A 17,106-nucleotide genomic window follows, 5' to 3' on the forward strand; every position below is an offset into this window, starting at 1 on the left:
GGGACGCTGGTCAGAGAAGCAGCGACCTGCCTGCCATGTCCATGACGGGATGACACTGGGACCACGCTTCCCAGGATAACTGAGAAGACTTTGTGATCCTTGGTGGTCAGCAGCCAATTAGGGCTGCAGTTCGTTGTCCTTCCTTTAAGTGAGACAAAAACCATCTGGGGCGAGCTTGCCGGCCCTGCTTGTTCCAGCCCTGGCGAGAGTTGGCCCTCCTAATGTTTGAGGCCCCTGGGATTTTTCTTTGTGAAATGAAGAGGGGGAGCGAGCCAGGGCGCAGGGCCTGCGTGTGCGGGTGACGCGTGGTGACCCACACCACCTCTCAGCCTCCCGGCTTTCTCGAGAGCCGTGGAACCTCCCAATGCCAGGCTGTCATCCACAGCTGCACCCCCACGAGGGGGGTTCTAATCTAGATGGGAGACAGGACTCTAGGACGCCCCGCAGGAAGCGATGAGGAGCCTGGCGTTCTCTGGATGCATTTGGGTGGACTTCTTCAACGTGGTAGATACAAATGAAGGCTCTTGTTGTGTGCTGTCTTTGGGGTCCCTGCAAGCAAGTTGGTTGGGAAACAGAGTTCCTATTGACAATCTCTTCTTCGCAGAGGGAACAAAAGGAAAGAATTATTTGTCTGGCAACAGCGGTAATTTATGTCACGTGGGGCTTTGCAGATTACGATGGATTCTCACGGCCATTTTCTCATCAGATCCTCATGGCAGCCTGGTGGTTGGTGTGATGCTGGCGAGGTCCTGGTGTCCCCGTTTGCCAGGTCAGGACACTGAGGCCCAAGTGTCACACAGCTGCTCTACTTCCTTCCCATGGTGACTCAAAGCCGGCTCCCCTCATCCCTGCTTGCTGGCTCTGACCACCTCTCCCCTCACTGACCCCTCAACCTCAGGAGCCTGGTCCTTCCTACTGGGGAAGCAAGGCTCTCAGTTACCAAACATGGAGGAATAAAACCAGTTTCAAGATAATCTGCACTTGCTCTTGCCTTTCATGTCGAAAAGGCATCTCTCTTTGACTTGCACAAGAGGTGAGGGTGTTAGTTCTTGGGTTGTTTTCATATTTGTTCTCTGCTGACCACTGTACCTTGCATACCTGGGTCCAAAGTGTGCAATGTTCTTAGACAGTGGGTTCTTCGAGGGCAAACACCAAGTCGCTACACTCATTCCATAGCACTAACCCTGTGTCTTAGGCACTTCAAAGTTTTGCAGAGAGTATCCCAATGAAGATATTATAGCACGTTTCTATGCTTCATTCAGTATGAACAACCACGTGCCTGGAAATCTGTGTGAAAATGTTTGTGTTGGAAAGGTGACTGCCTCAAGAAGCCTTGGGCAATTCACAAATCCCCAAGGCTGGTGAATGGATTCACATTCCCTGAGGCACTGACTCGGAGAGTTGTGATTTGTGCTGTTTGAATCTTACTGTTTTATTGTTAAAGCTTGAGGAATTTTTCTTAGCAAAGTATTTGAAAAGAATCTAAGTCTACTGTTGGTTTACATTACAGAAAATCATCTCAAAAAGAGAGTTGGCTTTGTAGATAAAGACCGAACTAGAAACAACCAAAACCCCAAACCACCAGTGCTTTCTCAAAACTAAGTGTAAAGTATAAATAGAGAACAAAACAGGAAATAGTGGTTTGCAAAAAAAAAAAAAAAGAAAGAAAGAAAGAAAGAAATACTTGTAGCTGCCCTAAAAAGTGCCTTTCCTTCCACTGTAGGACGTGAGCTCGGAGAAAGCCGCTGGCCCCAGCTCCTAGTAGAGACGAGCATCTTCCAGCAAGTGCTGCCCTACTCTACCTGCGACTACTCTTTAACAAGCCTTTAGAAATACTTGGGTATATGCCGCAGGTGCTGATTCAATAAATGTTCTCTTGTCTCCATCCAGTCATCGTGGCCTCAGCAAGTTGATTGGGTTGTCTTAACCACCTAGCTTTCACTTAATATCAGTGCCTCCTCTCTATGTCCTAGAAGACGTGGAGGTGTGGCTTGAAGGGTCAGGTTTCCCTCCTGCCCCCTAACCAGCCCCATTGCTGGGCTCCTTACATGCTACCCAGGGCTGACCCTGGGAGGCAGTTGGAGGGATTTGTGCAAGGAGCCCTGGGGTGGAATCTGAGTTCTGCTCACTAATGGGCCATCTCTGGGCCTCAGAGCCTCCTCTGTACACCAAGGGCAGTAATGCTTATCTCACAGAGTTGTTGGGAAAATTAATAGAGATGAGGTAGATGAAGGCCCCTCTTGGCAGCATGCCGTGCCCTACGGTCTTGGTGGAGTGGCCTTGTTGGAAAGCAGCTCTCGGGCTGAGCCTGGTGGAGGCAAGTGCCCTGGGCTGGATCCTGATGTGCCTCAGTGCTGGGGAATGAGAGGATCTGGGAAGAGGGTTTGGGTTGCTTATCATTCATTCATTCATTCATCATTTATTTGAGAAACATGTGTTAAGTCCCTAAGATGTGCCAGACGCTGAAACAGGCGGACTACATTGATCAAGACGTAGCGTCTCCTTCAAGGTGCTCGAGTATATTGGGAGACACAGACAAGTATACAAAGAAGTGGAATGACATGTTGCAGGTGCTATGGTAGACATTGTTCAGTCACGGTCACAGAGGAGGATGTAGAACAGAAACATTCTGTCCAGGCAGAGCGGTGGGGAGGGACCCTTTGGGAAGTCACCTCCGTGAGGCACACAAGTCTCTGAAGGTGACTCTTTCCACTTAGCTAAGGGGAAAGGCTTCACGTTTCGGGCAGAAGCTGATGCTTTTTGAAGAGAGGCTAGAGATAGGGCTCTCTCGAAAAGCTGAGCAGAGATCAGGTAACACTACTTTCCTGACTCCAGCCTTAGAGAAAACCAGGAGTGGAGGCACCAAAATAGAGGGGTCTGAGGAGAACCTTTGTGACTGACTTACCTTGAGTTCTCCTTCCTTCTACCTCTCATTCAGATAGGAAGCAGGCCACTTTCATGATCACGTTCAAGCCCCTGAAAGCCTTCTGGAATGGGGTAGGTAACGGGGGTAATCTCCAGCGGCTGCACACAGGGCAGCCCTTCAGCTTGGATGTCCTCTAGGGTCAGTAGCAAAGGGGGAGGCGGGTGCACAATTCCCCAGGGAGTGCCAGGCTGCAAGAACCTGGTGAGGGTGGGGAGCTGGCAGGCCCCAAGCTCTGGCTTTCACTTCGTCACCCTGTGGCGCCGAGAACCTCAGCCCCACAGGACCCCTTCTCTCTGAACCTGGGCTCTTTGGTCCTCATCCTGAGGACACGCATTGCTTCAGAGCTGTCCTCCTGGCAGATCACGTACAGCTGTCTCTTCTCCCCTTCTAAGTGGTAAGCTTCTCAGAGCAGGAGGGGAACGCAGAGGGCTGGCTCCTCCATGGCGCCTCGGAGACTGCACGTCTCGACATAGGCCACGCAGGCAAGGCTTGACCGCAGCTGATCGAAGTCTTGGAAGAACCCCTGTGAATCCAGGAAGAATCCCTCCCAGACCAGGACAGCACGGGAGGCTCGTGAGGAGCCGCTTCCAGACCACCTGCCACTCACCTCCCCGGCTGCCCAGGAGGCTGTTGTAGGACAATTTCTCATTGCCTCCCGGGTGCTGATGAGCTGTGGGGCTTTCGCTTGGCTCTCCTTCAGGCTGCAGCTGCAGACTCTAAGACTGCTTTTCTGCAGGCTGGTGGCTCCTCAGCAGCACGTGCCACGCCTCTCAGAATGCAGTCATCTGGCGCCTTTTGTGGGACGAGGGACACCGGGGAATTGGTACTCCTCTTGCTTTTGCTGTCTATGTAAGTAAGAAACTGTCTGAATTGAACAAGGGCTTGTTGGCTCTTCACTGATTGAATCCGTCGGTTGTGCTCAACGGGGAGGTTAGAGATCTAAACCTGCACCAAGGCCCAGAGAGGCTGAGTGGCTCGTCTCCATCGCTCAGCTGATTAGGAGCAGAGCCAGGACTGGGGGCCAGCCTTCTAAGTCTGGAGTCATTTCCACGAGCACCTAACACTATGCTTTATGTACTGTGAACACCCGCTGAAGTGGTTGCGGATCTGATCAGTCAAGTCTTCGGGGTTATTTGGTGTTGTGGTGTCCAGTGCAAATGCGCACAACGACGGCCACGTGATGAAGGCCACACCCATGTGTCTGAGCCCTGGCCCCTCCCCCGTCCTCCATGCTGGTACAGCAGGCCCCGCTGATCAGTGTCTGCAGATGACAGGGCCACGCTCTCTCTTCTCTAGAGTAAGAGGTTATAGATTGAGTTTATTGGTTTGTTTTTCTATTTTTGAATACACACCAGATACAAAAGGTGGAAACCCGTGTGCGGAGAAAAGTCCCTTTCCCTCTCCAGTCCCTAGACCCCAGCCCTCGCACACCCCCACCTCCGAGAGATGCCTGCTACCATCTTTAAACTTTTCCAGAGATACTTTATGCATGTAGACGCATATATTCCTGCCTATGTGTGTGTATTTATGTGTCTTCCCAGCTACCATGTAAGAGCATGCTCTACATGCGACTGTGTAAACGTCAACCTTTCCCTTGAAGAGCATTTGCTCTCATTTTATATAGCCACGATTCTGCTGACCACAGCAATGGCAGAGAGCATCCTCTCTCCTGCCTCCCCCCACGTTCTTCTCACAACCCATGGGTCTGCATGTAGGCATGGCCCCACGTGTGGCCACAGGTAGACAGACTCCATCCTTTGAGAGAGCAGAAAAGATAGGCAATTCTCAAAGGAGGCTTTTTTACAAAGTTCCCATTCTGTCGGGTCATTAACTGATCTGACTATAGCGCAGGCAGATGCCATCCTTTTCCACATATGTCTGTCGGGCTCTAACTAGGAAATCTCTTTCGTATTTAAGACACTGAGTATTTAATGCAGGGAAATGGTGATGAAAGAGCCAAAACAGGAGACTGGACAATTAACTACAGTCTCTGTGGGTGTCACCACCCCTAGGCTGGAGGGACAGAGGGACGGGGTGGTGCTGCAGAAGGCAAACCAGGTTACCACGGGGGAGAAGTTTCTGGCAGAGACTCAGCGAAGCAAAGTGAGAGGGTGTTAGGTTCCCTGGCTTCACCCATGCCAACCACCACCTTTCAAACTCAGACAAGCACCTCCCTTTGGGCAATCCAGCCAGCAGCCAGCTGTCACAGCAGCCTTGGAAAACCGCTTGGGGGGTCAGCTCCTGTCACACAGAGAATTGCAGGGGCAGGGTGAGGGATGGAGCTGAGGAAACAGGCCCAGGGCCAGCCCCCCGGAGCTCCAGAGTGCTGTCTTCTGGAGGGACAGCTCCTGAAGGGGGGGGGCCCCGTCAGTGTGGGGGTCTTGATTAAAGGAAAGACACAGGCACCTGAAACAAAGAGGTGGTGACTAGTCCCTCCTGGGCCTGGCACCCGCTTCCCCGTGCTCTCCGACACTCAACCTTCTCAGGAGCCGCCCCAGGCCCGTGGGCCCAGATGGCGGTGCGGAAGTTAAAAGCAGCCCCTCTCTTCTCCTGCCCGCTGAGGGGTCAGGTGGGTCCCAGAAAATAGGTAGATTCGGGCTCCAGCTGAGCAGCTACCCTGCCAGTGAATTGTTCACACCTCTGGTGTGCCTATCTCTCATGTTTCAAATGTTCCAAAGTTTTTCCAAATCCTGCAGATTGGAATGGTGTTTTCCCCACTTCCCTGGGCATATTCTCTGCTCTTGCTTGATGCATCTTTCCTCCCGCCCCTTAAATATGCGAATCTTGGCTCTCCGTCACCCTGGCAGCTGCACCCTTCGTGGGTGCAGCGAAGGTTTCAGTGTGATGGAGAGGAGGGGCTTTTGTAAGTTCAGCCAAGGGTGGAATGGATTTGATGGACTTTTAGAGTCTGCCTTCACCGCAGATGGCTGCTTACAGGAGGCAGGAAGCCCCCCTCCTCACCGCACCCCACCGCCCCACAACCCCCACCCCCGGACCTTACCCAACAGCAGAGTTGGGAGACACTGATGTCCTGAAGTCTCCTTCTATGTGCGAGGCACATCTAGAAGCTTCTTTTCCGGGCCTTGAGAGAACAAGTCCGCACATTACAGCTACTCTGAAGATATTTAACAGACTCATCACCTTTGAACATTCTGCTGAACCTGCTTTCTACCTGGTTATTTTGTCGGACAACTGGGACTTACCAGTCCCTTTTGTTCCTGGGTCAGTTCCCATTTTTCCAGGACAAGTTGGCTTATTTACAGTTTCTTTGTACTCACCCTCGTCTATTTCAACAGGTAGAGAAAAGGGCGTATCAGTAGGTAATTAACGAAATAAAATATCTATGGATAAACTCTCCCATGTTTTAAAAAAAACAACAAAAATTAATTATATATTATTCTATTTACCTTTCTATTGCAGTAAAATGATTGCAGCTAGAGTTTGGTGCGCTTTATCTTAGGTTTCTGAATATCACAAAGAACTCATACCTTTTCACAAAGAGTTACTTCATCGTATTACCATGGCTGTTGTCATTGTTGTTATTGATTCCTAAACTGGTATAACTTGCTTCTTTGTCTTCTTAGCACCATCACTGATACTCTTAAAATCATCCTTGTTCTGGTGATAATAAGATGTTTCAAGCTAATCCTAACTTTCCTCTGTCCCCAAGATAAAGAATTGGCTATCTTTAAGGAGTTTTGGTTTTATTTAAAGTGGAGAATAGTATCAGAAAGCAAAATGTGAGTGCTGGGAGTGAGTACACATGGACATTGGCTTTGGCTTTTTTGGCCCAATTTTTGTGTCAGAATTGAGGAAAAGGTGTATTAAGGAGTTCCTTTTCGGGGCGCCTGGGTGGCTCAGTCAGTTACGCGTCTGCCTTCGGCTCAGGTCATGATCCCGGGGTCCTGGGATCGAGCCCCACATCGGGCTCCCTGCTCCGTGGGGAGCCTGCTTGTGCATGCTCTCTCTCTGTGTCAAATAAATAGCATTTAAAAAAAATAAAAAAGTTCCCTTTCTCCATTTAACAGGTTATAGGGACAGTAGTCCCTCTTACGGTATGAAGGTTTCACTGACCATCAAAGTGTTCTAGTATATTGATCTATTTCCATCCAAAATTTAAAAATATGAGAGCACACCTCTGACCCCAGCTGTGGACTGTTAGCCAAGGTCTGAGGGTAGACTGGCCTCGGTGGTGAATGATTCTGCCGCAGGTGTCCGGTGCACTGTGTGTGCTCGGTATTGTACTAGGAGCTGTGAAGAGCAGAGCGACATGTGAAGCACGGCCCCTAGCCCCCCGGCATGCGCAGAGCTCATTTGTGTGCAGGAAACCATGGGCAAACGGTAGAAGGTGTCGTCACCTTGGTGCCCGCTGCAGCTGGTGGTGCAGGCAGTGGGTGGCCCAGGCGACGAGAGCAGTGAGAGGTCGCTGTGTGGAGAAGGAAAGGTCTCTGAAGCAGGAGCGGATGGGCCACCTTGGAGAATGGCTGAATTTTAGACAGATGCCGAGGCACATCCTTCTCCCTGGAAACGACCTCACACACACCCCTAGGCTGCCTGTGAAGCCGTGGGGATGAGGGTGTGTACAAGGCTGCTGGCCACACCAGCTTACGGTGAATTCAATATGGTGCCTCAGAATGAGAGAAAATAGGATTGTGGTCATACTTTTGAAACGACAGAAAGAGCATCACACCGAGGATAGGAACCCATGCCGTACAGTTAACGGAAGGAAATAATTTAGAGTCCATTAGGAATTTAGACATCTTTCTAGCTGCCTCCTCTCACAGCTTTTAGAAACAACAGAAAGCCATCGATCCTGCTTCCGGTCTGGCTGGCCCACTCTTCTCCACGCACCTGCTCTATTACCAGCTCTGTGCATTTAGCTTATTCTGCCTGGGAAAGTCCTAGCTCGATGTTATCCGTGTGGGCTTCTCCTGCCACCACTCCTTCCAACCTTGTTAATAGAACTGATTTCTGTCCTCCTTGGTGTTCTCCTAGCATTTCACATGAAACCTGCTAGACCATCTATCCCCCATATTATTATTGCCTCTTTACTTACCTGCTCTCCATAGTGAGTATCTTAGGAGGTGTCTTTTATTTATTCTCATCTGTAATCCAAGTGCCTCACACAGTATTTGACACTCACTGCACATTTAACAGATATTTGTTGGATGAATTAATATCCGAAGGAGTGAATGAAGGAGTGAATGCACGAATACATGCCTCAGGATTGAGTTAGGGAACTCAGTGGTGCCATGCGATTGGTGTCTGCTTTGGATTTGGTAATTCCTTGTTCCTTACCTTGATGAAGCACCGTTAGCCAGGACCTAGGTTTATATGTATTAGATTTGCAAGGCTAACAGGTAAAATGTCATCCACAAGTTCCTAGACCAGATCTTAGTTTCTCTTGGTTCAGTCGTAATATTTCCAGCCAACCCTTGTTTTGATAAGAAGAGGGAGATTTAGGAAAACAGCAGTAAATCACTTGATTTAATATGTCAAGCCAGGATTTGACAACTGCTGAAAGGTTTATAACTTGAAGAATTATAGACTTGATGATGAGTGTGTTCTAGGGAGAGAATCTTTTATGTTTGCTAAAGCTCTTTGCTCCAAGATGACTTCCAAATCTGCCATGAACTAAGGCAGTCTGTATTCGCTGAAGTCTGCAATTGAAAGCAGAGAAATTCAGAGGTATCCTATAACACCTCCAGGATTTTGAGAGTTCTCAAGTGATGTACATGTTTAGTTGTATCAGCTCATGTGTCCATGGAAAGGATGTCTTTGGACAGCATTTGAGGTCTTTTAAGGTCTTTGGAGATGAGGGAAATCATTGGGGGAGGGCAGTAACCCAATTTCCACCTGGTCCCTCAGTGGAAGGGCCTGGAGGGAGGTGGTATCAAGGAAGGGATGGGCAGTGAGCTGTTTCTCTCTTGAGAGCTGTTCTCTCTCCCTGTCCACCATCTGTTTATGACATTCTAACTAATCTCTACACCCAATGAGGGGTTCAAACTCACAACCTGGAGATCAAGGGCTGCATGCTCTACCGAATGAGCCAGGCAGATGCCCCTTATTTATGGCATTCTTGTTAGCTCTGAAATAAACATCTCCATTATTTTTGGTCATAAAGTCCTTTTTTAAAAATTATTTTTGGTCACAATTTGTTTACGACGTTAAAGCAGTGGCCAATGAAGTTCTGTAGCTCAGGAGCCAAAACCATGAGAAAACAAGAAAACAAAAGGCCATCTAAAGAAACACAAATTTCAAAAAAAAAAAAAAAAAAAGAAAGAAAGAAAGAAAAGAAAACCACCCAAAAAACCCTTCCAGACAATGAGAATTATTCACTCATTGTTTATTTTTCTATTTATAATAGTGTTTTTCTGCCTATGGTTTTAAAAATTCAAACAATGCAGAATGGTACAAAGACAGCAAAAACATCTTTGAGTATCTTCCCACCCAGAGACAACTACCATCAGCCTTTTGATGATTATCTTTTCAAGACCTCTTTCTGTGCCTAATACATGCAGACTTATCTATAGCTATATACATAAAAAGATATGAATAGAATCATACTACATATGCTAGGAGCATATGTATACATATACACATATTTAAATTTACAGTTTATGAATGTGAAATATTTTATTCATAAAATACCCATTTTATGAATGTGAAATAATTTACTTAACTAAAATGGTTTGAGAGACATTTTGATTGCTTTCAGTATTTTACTATTATAAACAATGTACCAGGAACACCCTTGGTCATATATCTTTGTGTTCTTCTCAGATCATCTTCTTAGGATAAAGCCTTAGGAGTAATGCAGCTGGCTTAGGAAGTGTGCTTGTGGAAGTTTTTAAGTGATTTTCAATTGTCCTCCAGAAACGTTAGCCAGTTTCCACCCCTACCAACAGTAAATAGGAATGCTTGCTCCCCTACCCTTCACCAACATGAACTATTGATTAGGTTATTCACATTTAGCGATCTGATCGGCGATAAATGATGTCTCAGTGTACTTTTGGGGGAGGTTACCAGTAAAGTTTAGGATCTTTTCTTTTGATAATTGACCATTTATTTCCCTCCCTTCCTTTTATCCTCCTTCTCTCCCTCCCTCTCTTCTTCGTTTCCTTTCTCTCTCTCTCTGAATTATCTGTGTCTTTTGCCCATTTTTTCTTTCAGTGTTTATTTGTATTTTAATAATTTGAAGGAGTTTTTTTTTAAGATTTTATTTATTTATTTTAGAGACAGAGAGAGGGAGAGAGGTGGGTGGGGGAGGGGCAGAGGGAGAGGGACAAGCAGACTCTGCGCTGAGCTTGGAGCCCAATTTGGGGCCTGATCCCAGGACTGAGATCATGACCCGAGCCGAAACCAAGAGTCTGATGCTTAACCAACTGCGCCACCCAGGTGCCCCTTGAAGGAGTTTTTTGTAGTAACCTCTCATTGGTCCTTTACGTAACAGTTTCTTCAGATTTTCATTTGTTTTTACCCTTCTTCATGATTTTACTTTCACTGTATGAAAGCATTTGAGTTTTATGTAGTCATGTATATTAATCTTTCCATTTCTGCTTCCTCAGTTTTTCAATGTACTTAGAAAGTCTGTCCATATCCCAAGAGTATTAAAATGTTGACCTTTGGGGCACCTGGGTGGCGCAGTCGGCTAAGCCTTTGACTTTCATTTAGGCTCAGGTCATGAGCTCAGGGTCGTGGGATCAGGCTCCATGCTCAGTGCAGAGTCTGCTTGTCCCTCTCCCTCTGCCCCTCCCCTCACTCTCTCTCAAATAAATAAATAAATTAATTAATTAATAAAATCTTTTTAATAAATAAGTAAATAGGGGTGCCTAGGTGGCTCAGTCAGTTAAACATCTACCTTTAGCTCAGGTCACGATCTCAAGGTCCTGGGATCGAGCCCTGAGATGGGCTCCCTGCTCAGCGGGGAGCCTGCTTCTCCTTCTGCCGCTGCCACCCCACTCTCTGTCTCAAATAAATAAAATCTTTAAAAATAAATAAATAGAGTGCCTGGGTGGCTCAGTTGATTGGGCGACTGCCTTTGGCTCAGGTCATGATCCCAGGGTCCTGGGATCGAGCCCCACATCTGGCTCCCTGCTCCTTGGGGAGCCTGCTTCTCCCTCCCCCTCTGCCTGCCGCTCTCCCTGCTTGTGCTCTCTCTCTCTGCCAAATAAAAGAAATAAAATCGTAAATAAATAAATAAATAAACGTTGACCCTGATTGTCTTCAGTACTTCTTGTTTGTTTTTTTAAAGGTATATTTTAGTCTAGATATCTCTAGAATTAATTTTGCTCAAATACAGCTGAAATTTTATTTATTTCTAAGTGTCTGTTTTCCACAACTCAGTTATTGAGCTTTCCTGTACTGATACGACACGTGACCTTAGATTTCAAACAAATGGAAACTTAATGTATGTTTAATTTCTGGACTAACTTTTCCATCGATCTGATTGCTTATCTCTGTACCATACTGCTGCCATTGTTAGAGTTTTATAATACATTTTAGAAACCGGGAGAACAAGTTTTTCCGCCCCCCCCCACCGCCAACCATGGGCCTTTGTTTTGTCCTTCATTTCCTAAAGTCTGTTCAGATTGTACTTAATTTATAGAATGATTTAGGTGACAATTATATTTTAGAAGTATCCATCTGCCTAATAACACAATAATCTTTTTTATTTATTTGAATCTTATTTTAGGGCATAAGTAGAATTTTTAAAAATATTATTTTCTTCATGTAAGTCCTACTTCTTACTGAATTTCATGACGAACTGTGAAGGGTCTGCAGTTTTATCCTCTGCAAGCAAATAAGTCGGCCTACTACCATGTCATGGATACGGTGGAAGGAAGGGGCTCCTAGACCAGAGGCACAACAGGTGTGTTGTCTTCATGTTCCCACCTGCTTCCCTTGTCCAAGTTCCACCATGGATGCTATATATGCAGAGGGTTCGTGTCACAGCTGAGGAACTCCAGGCTCAGGAAATCAAATGAGAGGTCAGGACAAGCTTCTGTGACCTAACTGATGAAGAATGAGAGGAGTAAACCAAGGGAGAAGAAAGAGAGCATTCTGGGAAAAGGGAACTATACATGCAAAGGCCCTGTGGTGGGAGGAATTGTGGCCACTATAAACACCTGGGAAAAAAAGGTCACTATGCTGACTCCATTATTTTTCTGGCTAATGGTGCTATAGAGAGCTAGCTTGTTTATTTTTCCCATTGTAAACGATCTATTTGTTCTGCCAAAGTGCTTAGAGATTTTTTTCCTTTTTTCTTTTGAGTGTATCATTTTCATTAGGACTTCTTGCTGTTGTACATTCTTAAAGAACTTCTCTTAAGACACAGAGAACCGGGCGCCTGGGTGGCTCTGTTGGTTGAGCGACTGCCTTCGGCTCAGGTCGTGATCCTGGAGTCCCGGGATCGAGTCCCGCATCGGGCTCCCTGCTCGGCGGGGGGTCTGCTTCTCCCTCTGACCCTCCTCCCTCTCATGTGCTCTCTCTCTCTCATTCTCTCTGTCTCAAATAAATAATAAAATCTTTAAAAAAAAAAAAAAAAAAGACACAGAGAACCTCTTCATTATGGAAGACAGCTTCTTATATATCTTTGAGTATTTTCCTTTACTATTAGTTTTAATCTTTTCATTAAACATCGGATAAATTGTCATTGTCTATCTTCCATGGTTATGTTCTCCCTAAAAAAAATCCCATCTGTCTTATTTCCACTGCATCCCAAGATTGGGACCCTTCCTCATTTTCAGTATTAATCTTTGCTGTGTTTACTTTTTTTTGGGGTTCATGTCTTAGTTTTGGAAAGGGAGATTTTGGGGGACCCTGAGCTTTTGTCACAATTTGTCACACATTTCCAAAGTGTTTGGGTCTGTTATTAAAATACCACTTTGTAAGCATTTTCCCCCAAATCTTGAAAATTATTCCAAGGCATTGAATCTCTTTGTTCCTGCAGGTGAAGGTTTATTCAGCTGCAGTCCTTCCCTGGTGAATTGTGATTCTCTGCTTAGATTCTCCCTCACAAACATCTTCTTGTTGAATAGCTTTGGGGGAGTAAAGAAAGGGTAACAAGAGAAAATCCCCATAATTAAAATTCCCTCTTCAGTTTTTAAAAGTCTCTGTCTTGTTACTTAACATTGCATTTACTTGTGTATTAAAATTGTATTGATGTGAAAATAGCATCTTCTTGATCAGTGGATGACCTATCTCCAAGTGTGTCCCCAATTACTGTGGAGCTCTGTATGCCACCAATAATGGTTCATTGCTGCTCCACTAGCATGAAATCCATTAATCACATTTAGTTTTCAGGGAAGGTCCTTCATGCCCTAAGATAGATGTACTTCCACAGAAGTAAGGACGTAGAAAGTAGCACAAGTCCCGTTTTTCCCCCTCACAGTAGAGAAAGAGAAGTAGAACAACAGAAAAGCCCAGTTTAAAAGATGACTATTTTTCGGGACGCCTAGGTGGCTCAGTCAGTTAAGCGTCTGACTTCGGCTCGCGTCGTGGTCTCGGGGTTCTGGGATCGAGCCCCGTGTTGGGCTCTGTGCTCGGTGGGGAGGCTGCTTGTCCTTCTGCTCCTTCCCACCCCTTGTGCTCTCTCTCAAATAAATAAAAAAAATTAAAAGAAAAAGATGACTATTTTGCTAGGAAATATTTTTTTTCTAACGTACTGAGAAGTTTGGGGATAGTTCAGTATAATTTTGAGTGACACAAATTCCTAGGATAATATGCTAATTAACTTGTTACCCTTTCTTTACTCCCCCAAAGCTATTCAACAAGAAGATGTTTGTGAGGGAGAATCTAAGCAGAGAATCACAATTCACCAGGGAAGGACTGCAGCTGAATAAACCTTCACCTGCAGGAACAAAGAGATTCAATGCCTTGTCTGGTCCTGGGTTTTCTCTGACTGACTTTTGATCTTAATGTTAGAAACGTTGCTGACCTCCTCACTAGAAGCAAAGTAGAAAGGTAGAAAAACAGGTACTAGACTAGAAAAAATCCTGTTTCCCAAATATATGTAAAGATAACCAATAATGCAGAAGCCGGAACTTGATCAGGAGAGTTCAGAATGGGACTCGGATCAAGTTCTGCACAGCAAAAATGTTACTGAATAAATTTTGGTGGGTTTTCGATGTTTTGTGAAGCCTCTTTTTTGAAAATGAGTGTTTGGGGTATTTGTTGGCACTGTGGAGTCCTGACACCAAGTCTAGAAAAGGAACGATAGCTTTGTTCACATGTTGATGGATTTATCTTCATTGATCATTATTCACTGACTGTAAGATGCCCTTGATAATAGCACACCTCACTGTTTCATGTACCATAAGAAAGAAAAAATGCTCCTTATGGAATTCTGATATGCTTACGGTGCTTTAGGGTGCATTGTGATTTCAGAGATGTTAATGAGTGATAAAACATGCATCTTAGAATCAATGAGATCTGGTATTTTTCTTACACAAAAACAGGGAAAACTGACATCCTCAACAGCTTGTCTGTCTACCTGAAATATATAACAATAAATCTATGCTTTAAAATTCTATGTACTAGGTGTGATATTTCCAAGAGCAATCAAGATTATGGAGAGAATACTGCTACTATTCAAAGAATTAACAAAGTGAACTGACATTTGTAAAAGATGCCCCTAATTTCTCCTGTCATGTTTTCAGATACCAAATATCCACTATTCGATATTTTCCTTCCTGAGCAAAGCAATGGGGTTCCTGCAGTGTTGCCCAGACCGAAGGATAGAGACTGTAGAGACTGCTTCCATCACCTTTCCTGACTCTTTCTGTAGCCTTTTGAGCAAAAGCTTCTCATTTCCACTGTTGGCTACCACTAATGCTCAGAGATACATTTTATCATTGAACATGCCTCCTGCATTAGAGTCTAATGTTCTGTCCCACTTGTCACAGTCCTGAACATTCAAGGAAATCTGACCCCTGAGCTCATGATACCACCGTGTTCTCTGGGTTGGAGTCGATCAACTACCTCTTGCTGCAAGATCTAGGCAACTCTACCTGAAGGAGCTTGTTATTCGTATTTTTAAGGCTACGAATATTATCGTATGTGGGGTATCTGCATGGGGGAAAGGGTGTGTCCATAGTGAACAATTACCCACAGTCCCACCATCTTTGCCATTGGTGGTATTTTAGCATGTCTCCTTTCACTTTTTCACCACATAAGTTTTTGCGGAGTGGCGATAATTTTTATGAGCAATTTATGAGATGCTTTTTCACTCAACCTCCTGTTATTGAAATAGTTTTGTTAAAGGCTTTAACTGACTGTTTTATTCTGTAGATATATGAACCAGTCCCCTATTGCTTGTTATTTGGGCTCTATCCATTTTATTTTTATTTTATTTTTTAAGATTTTATTTATTTGACAGAGAGAGACACAGTGAGAGAGGGAACACAAGCAGGGGGAGTGGGAGAGGGAGAAGCAAGCTTCCCGCAGAGCAGGGAGCCTGATGCGGGGCTCGCTCCCAAGGACCCTGGGATGGTGACCTGAGCCGAAGGCAGACGCTTAACGACTGAGCCACCCCGGCGCCCCGGGCTCTATCCATTTTATTTTTGCAATTCTAAATCATGTTAAAATGAACATCTCTGTATGTAAATCTCTCTCCACATTTTGGTCAAGGGCAAAACGTATTTTTTTTTTAGAGAGGAGGAGAGAGAGAGAGATTGGGGGGGAAGGGCAGAGGGAGAAGGAGAGAGATAATCCCAAGCAGTCTCCATGCCCAGTGCTGGATCCCCATGTGGGGCTCAATCTCACAACCCTGAGATCATGACTTGAGCCGAAATCAAGAGCCAGACGCTTAACCGACTGAGTCACCCAGGCGCCCCAAGGGACATAACTTTAACACAATTGATTTGTATTGTTAAATTTCTTTCACAGGAAAACTAAAGTCAGAACCATTTATAACCCAACCAAAGGGACAGGAGTGGATGTGAGAGGAGGGTTGTATTTATTTAATACTATTATTATATCACCTCACAGTTAAACTACGGGGGGAAACCGAGACACGCACTGATGAAGCCGCCCGGTTGCTTGGGTTTGGAGCTGGGAATCGATGGTCCTCTCCCCCCTAGCCAGTATCGCCCCTATCCTATCGCCTCTCTCCTATGGCCCTGTGGAAATTTGTTCTCCTGGAAATCCTACCAGGAGCCCGACAGCACTGTAGAAACTCCTCGTGGTACCTGGCTCTCTCGTATCTGGTCTTCTCCTCCAGTAAAGGGTAGGGATGGCCCCAAACACCAAACTGGATACATGTTTGCCTCGCAAACCAAACAAACCCTTGTTTCTGTTTTGCTTTGTGTCTGGACTAATTCTTAGCACCTCTTCTGCCTGTGAGCGATTGGTCACTTCCTTCCGTAAGACTGGCACCAGCAGACATGCAGTCTCAGAGGATCCCGGGGAGAAAGCGAGGCCGACCCCCGCTTCACTCAACACCCATGAAGATGGCGGTTCATACCCTTTATTCCGCTTCAGCTGGCTCTTTGCCAGCAGTGAAGATCCCAAAGAAAAGAGGGCGGAAGCCTGGGTACAAGGTACGGCTCCATCATCTTCTCTCTCCACAGTGACGCCGGGCTGGGCCCCGGGTGCTTGGGCGGAAGGCCCCTGCCCGCGGTGAGGGAAGGGCTGGCAGCTGGGGCCCGACGGGCCGGCCACGAGGCTTCTCTCAGGCAAGCGCGTCACGGACAGGGCCTCGTTGTCCCCCTGGCACACAATGCACGCGGCCCCTGTCGTGTGCATTTTTACAAGCCGAGAAAGCAAATTGCACCAGATGGGGAAAGTTGTAAGGCGAGCAGATTTTAGGGTCATAGCTAAACACACGTTATTAAGCCTCGCATTTAAATTAGTGTTTCAGACACCGCGTTTTCCCCTAACCGGGCCTCCTAGGGCGGCGCTCAAAGCCACTTTCCAGAACTCCTTCGTCGTTGGTTTTAGTAGAAGCAGATGATGTTCCTGAGACATCTGAATGAATAATGTGTGCAGGCTCGTGGCAAAGGACACAGGAGCGCTTTCCCAAACAGAGCCCCAACCAGGGGACTCATCACGAAAATTCGGGGTGTTAATTCATAGTTTCCTGCTTATAAAAAGTGCTGACGTCAAGTTTGGCTCCAAGGAGGCCTATCAGGCAGAATTAAAATCCTGTGAGCCTTTGAAGACTTAACAGTTTGGAGTGG

General features: G+C 46.0%; 1 protein-coding gene across 1 annotated transcript in view; it reads left to right on the forward strand.

Annotated features, from left to right (window-relative positions):
* The first annotated feature begins 16,311 nt into the window (after nt 1–16,311).
* SCML4 (Scm polycomb group protein like 4) overlaps nt 16,312–17,106 on the forward strand; it is a 53,928-nt gene continuing 53,133 nt past the window's right edge. Inside the window, exon 1 of the mRNA XM_021693531.1 lies at nt 16,312–16,467. Within this exon, the coding sequence (XP_021549206.1) occupies nt 16,312–16,467 (156 nt within the window). The remainder of the gene's footprint in view (nt 16,468–17,106) is intronic.

This window comes from Neomonachus schauinslandi, chromosome 8 (assembly GCF_002201575.2).
Source record: "Neomonachus schauinslandi chromosome 8, ASM220157v2, whole genome shotgun sequence".
Classification (NCBI taxonomy): Eukaryota; Metazoa; Chordata; class Mammalia; order Carnivora; family Phocidae; genus Neomonachus; species Neomonachus schauinslandi.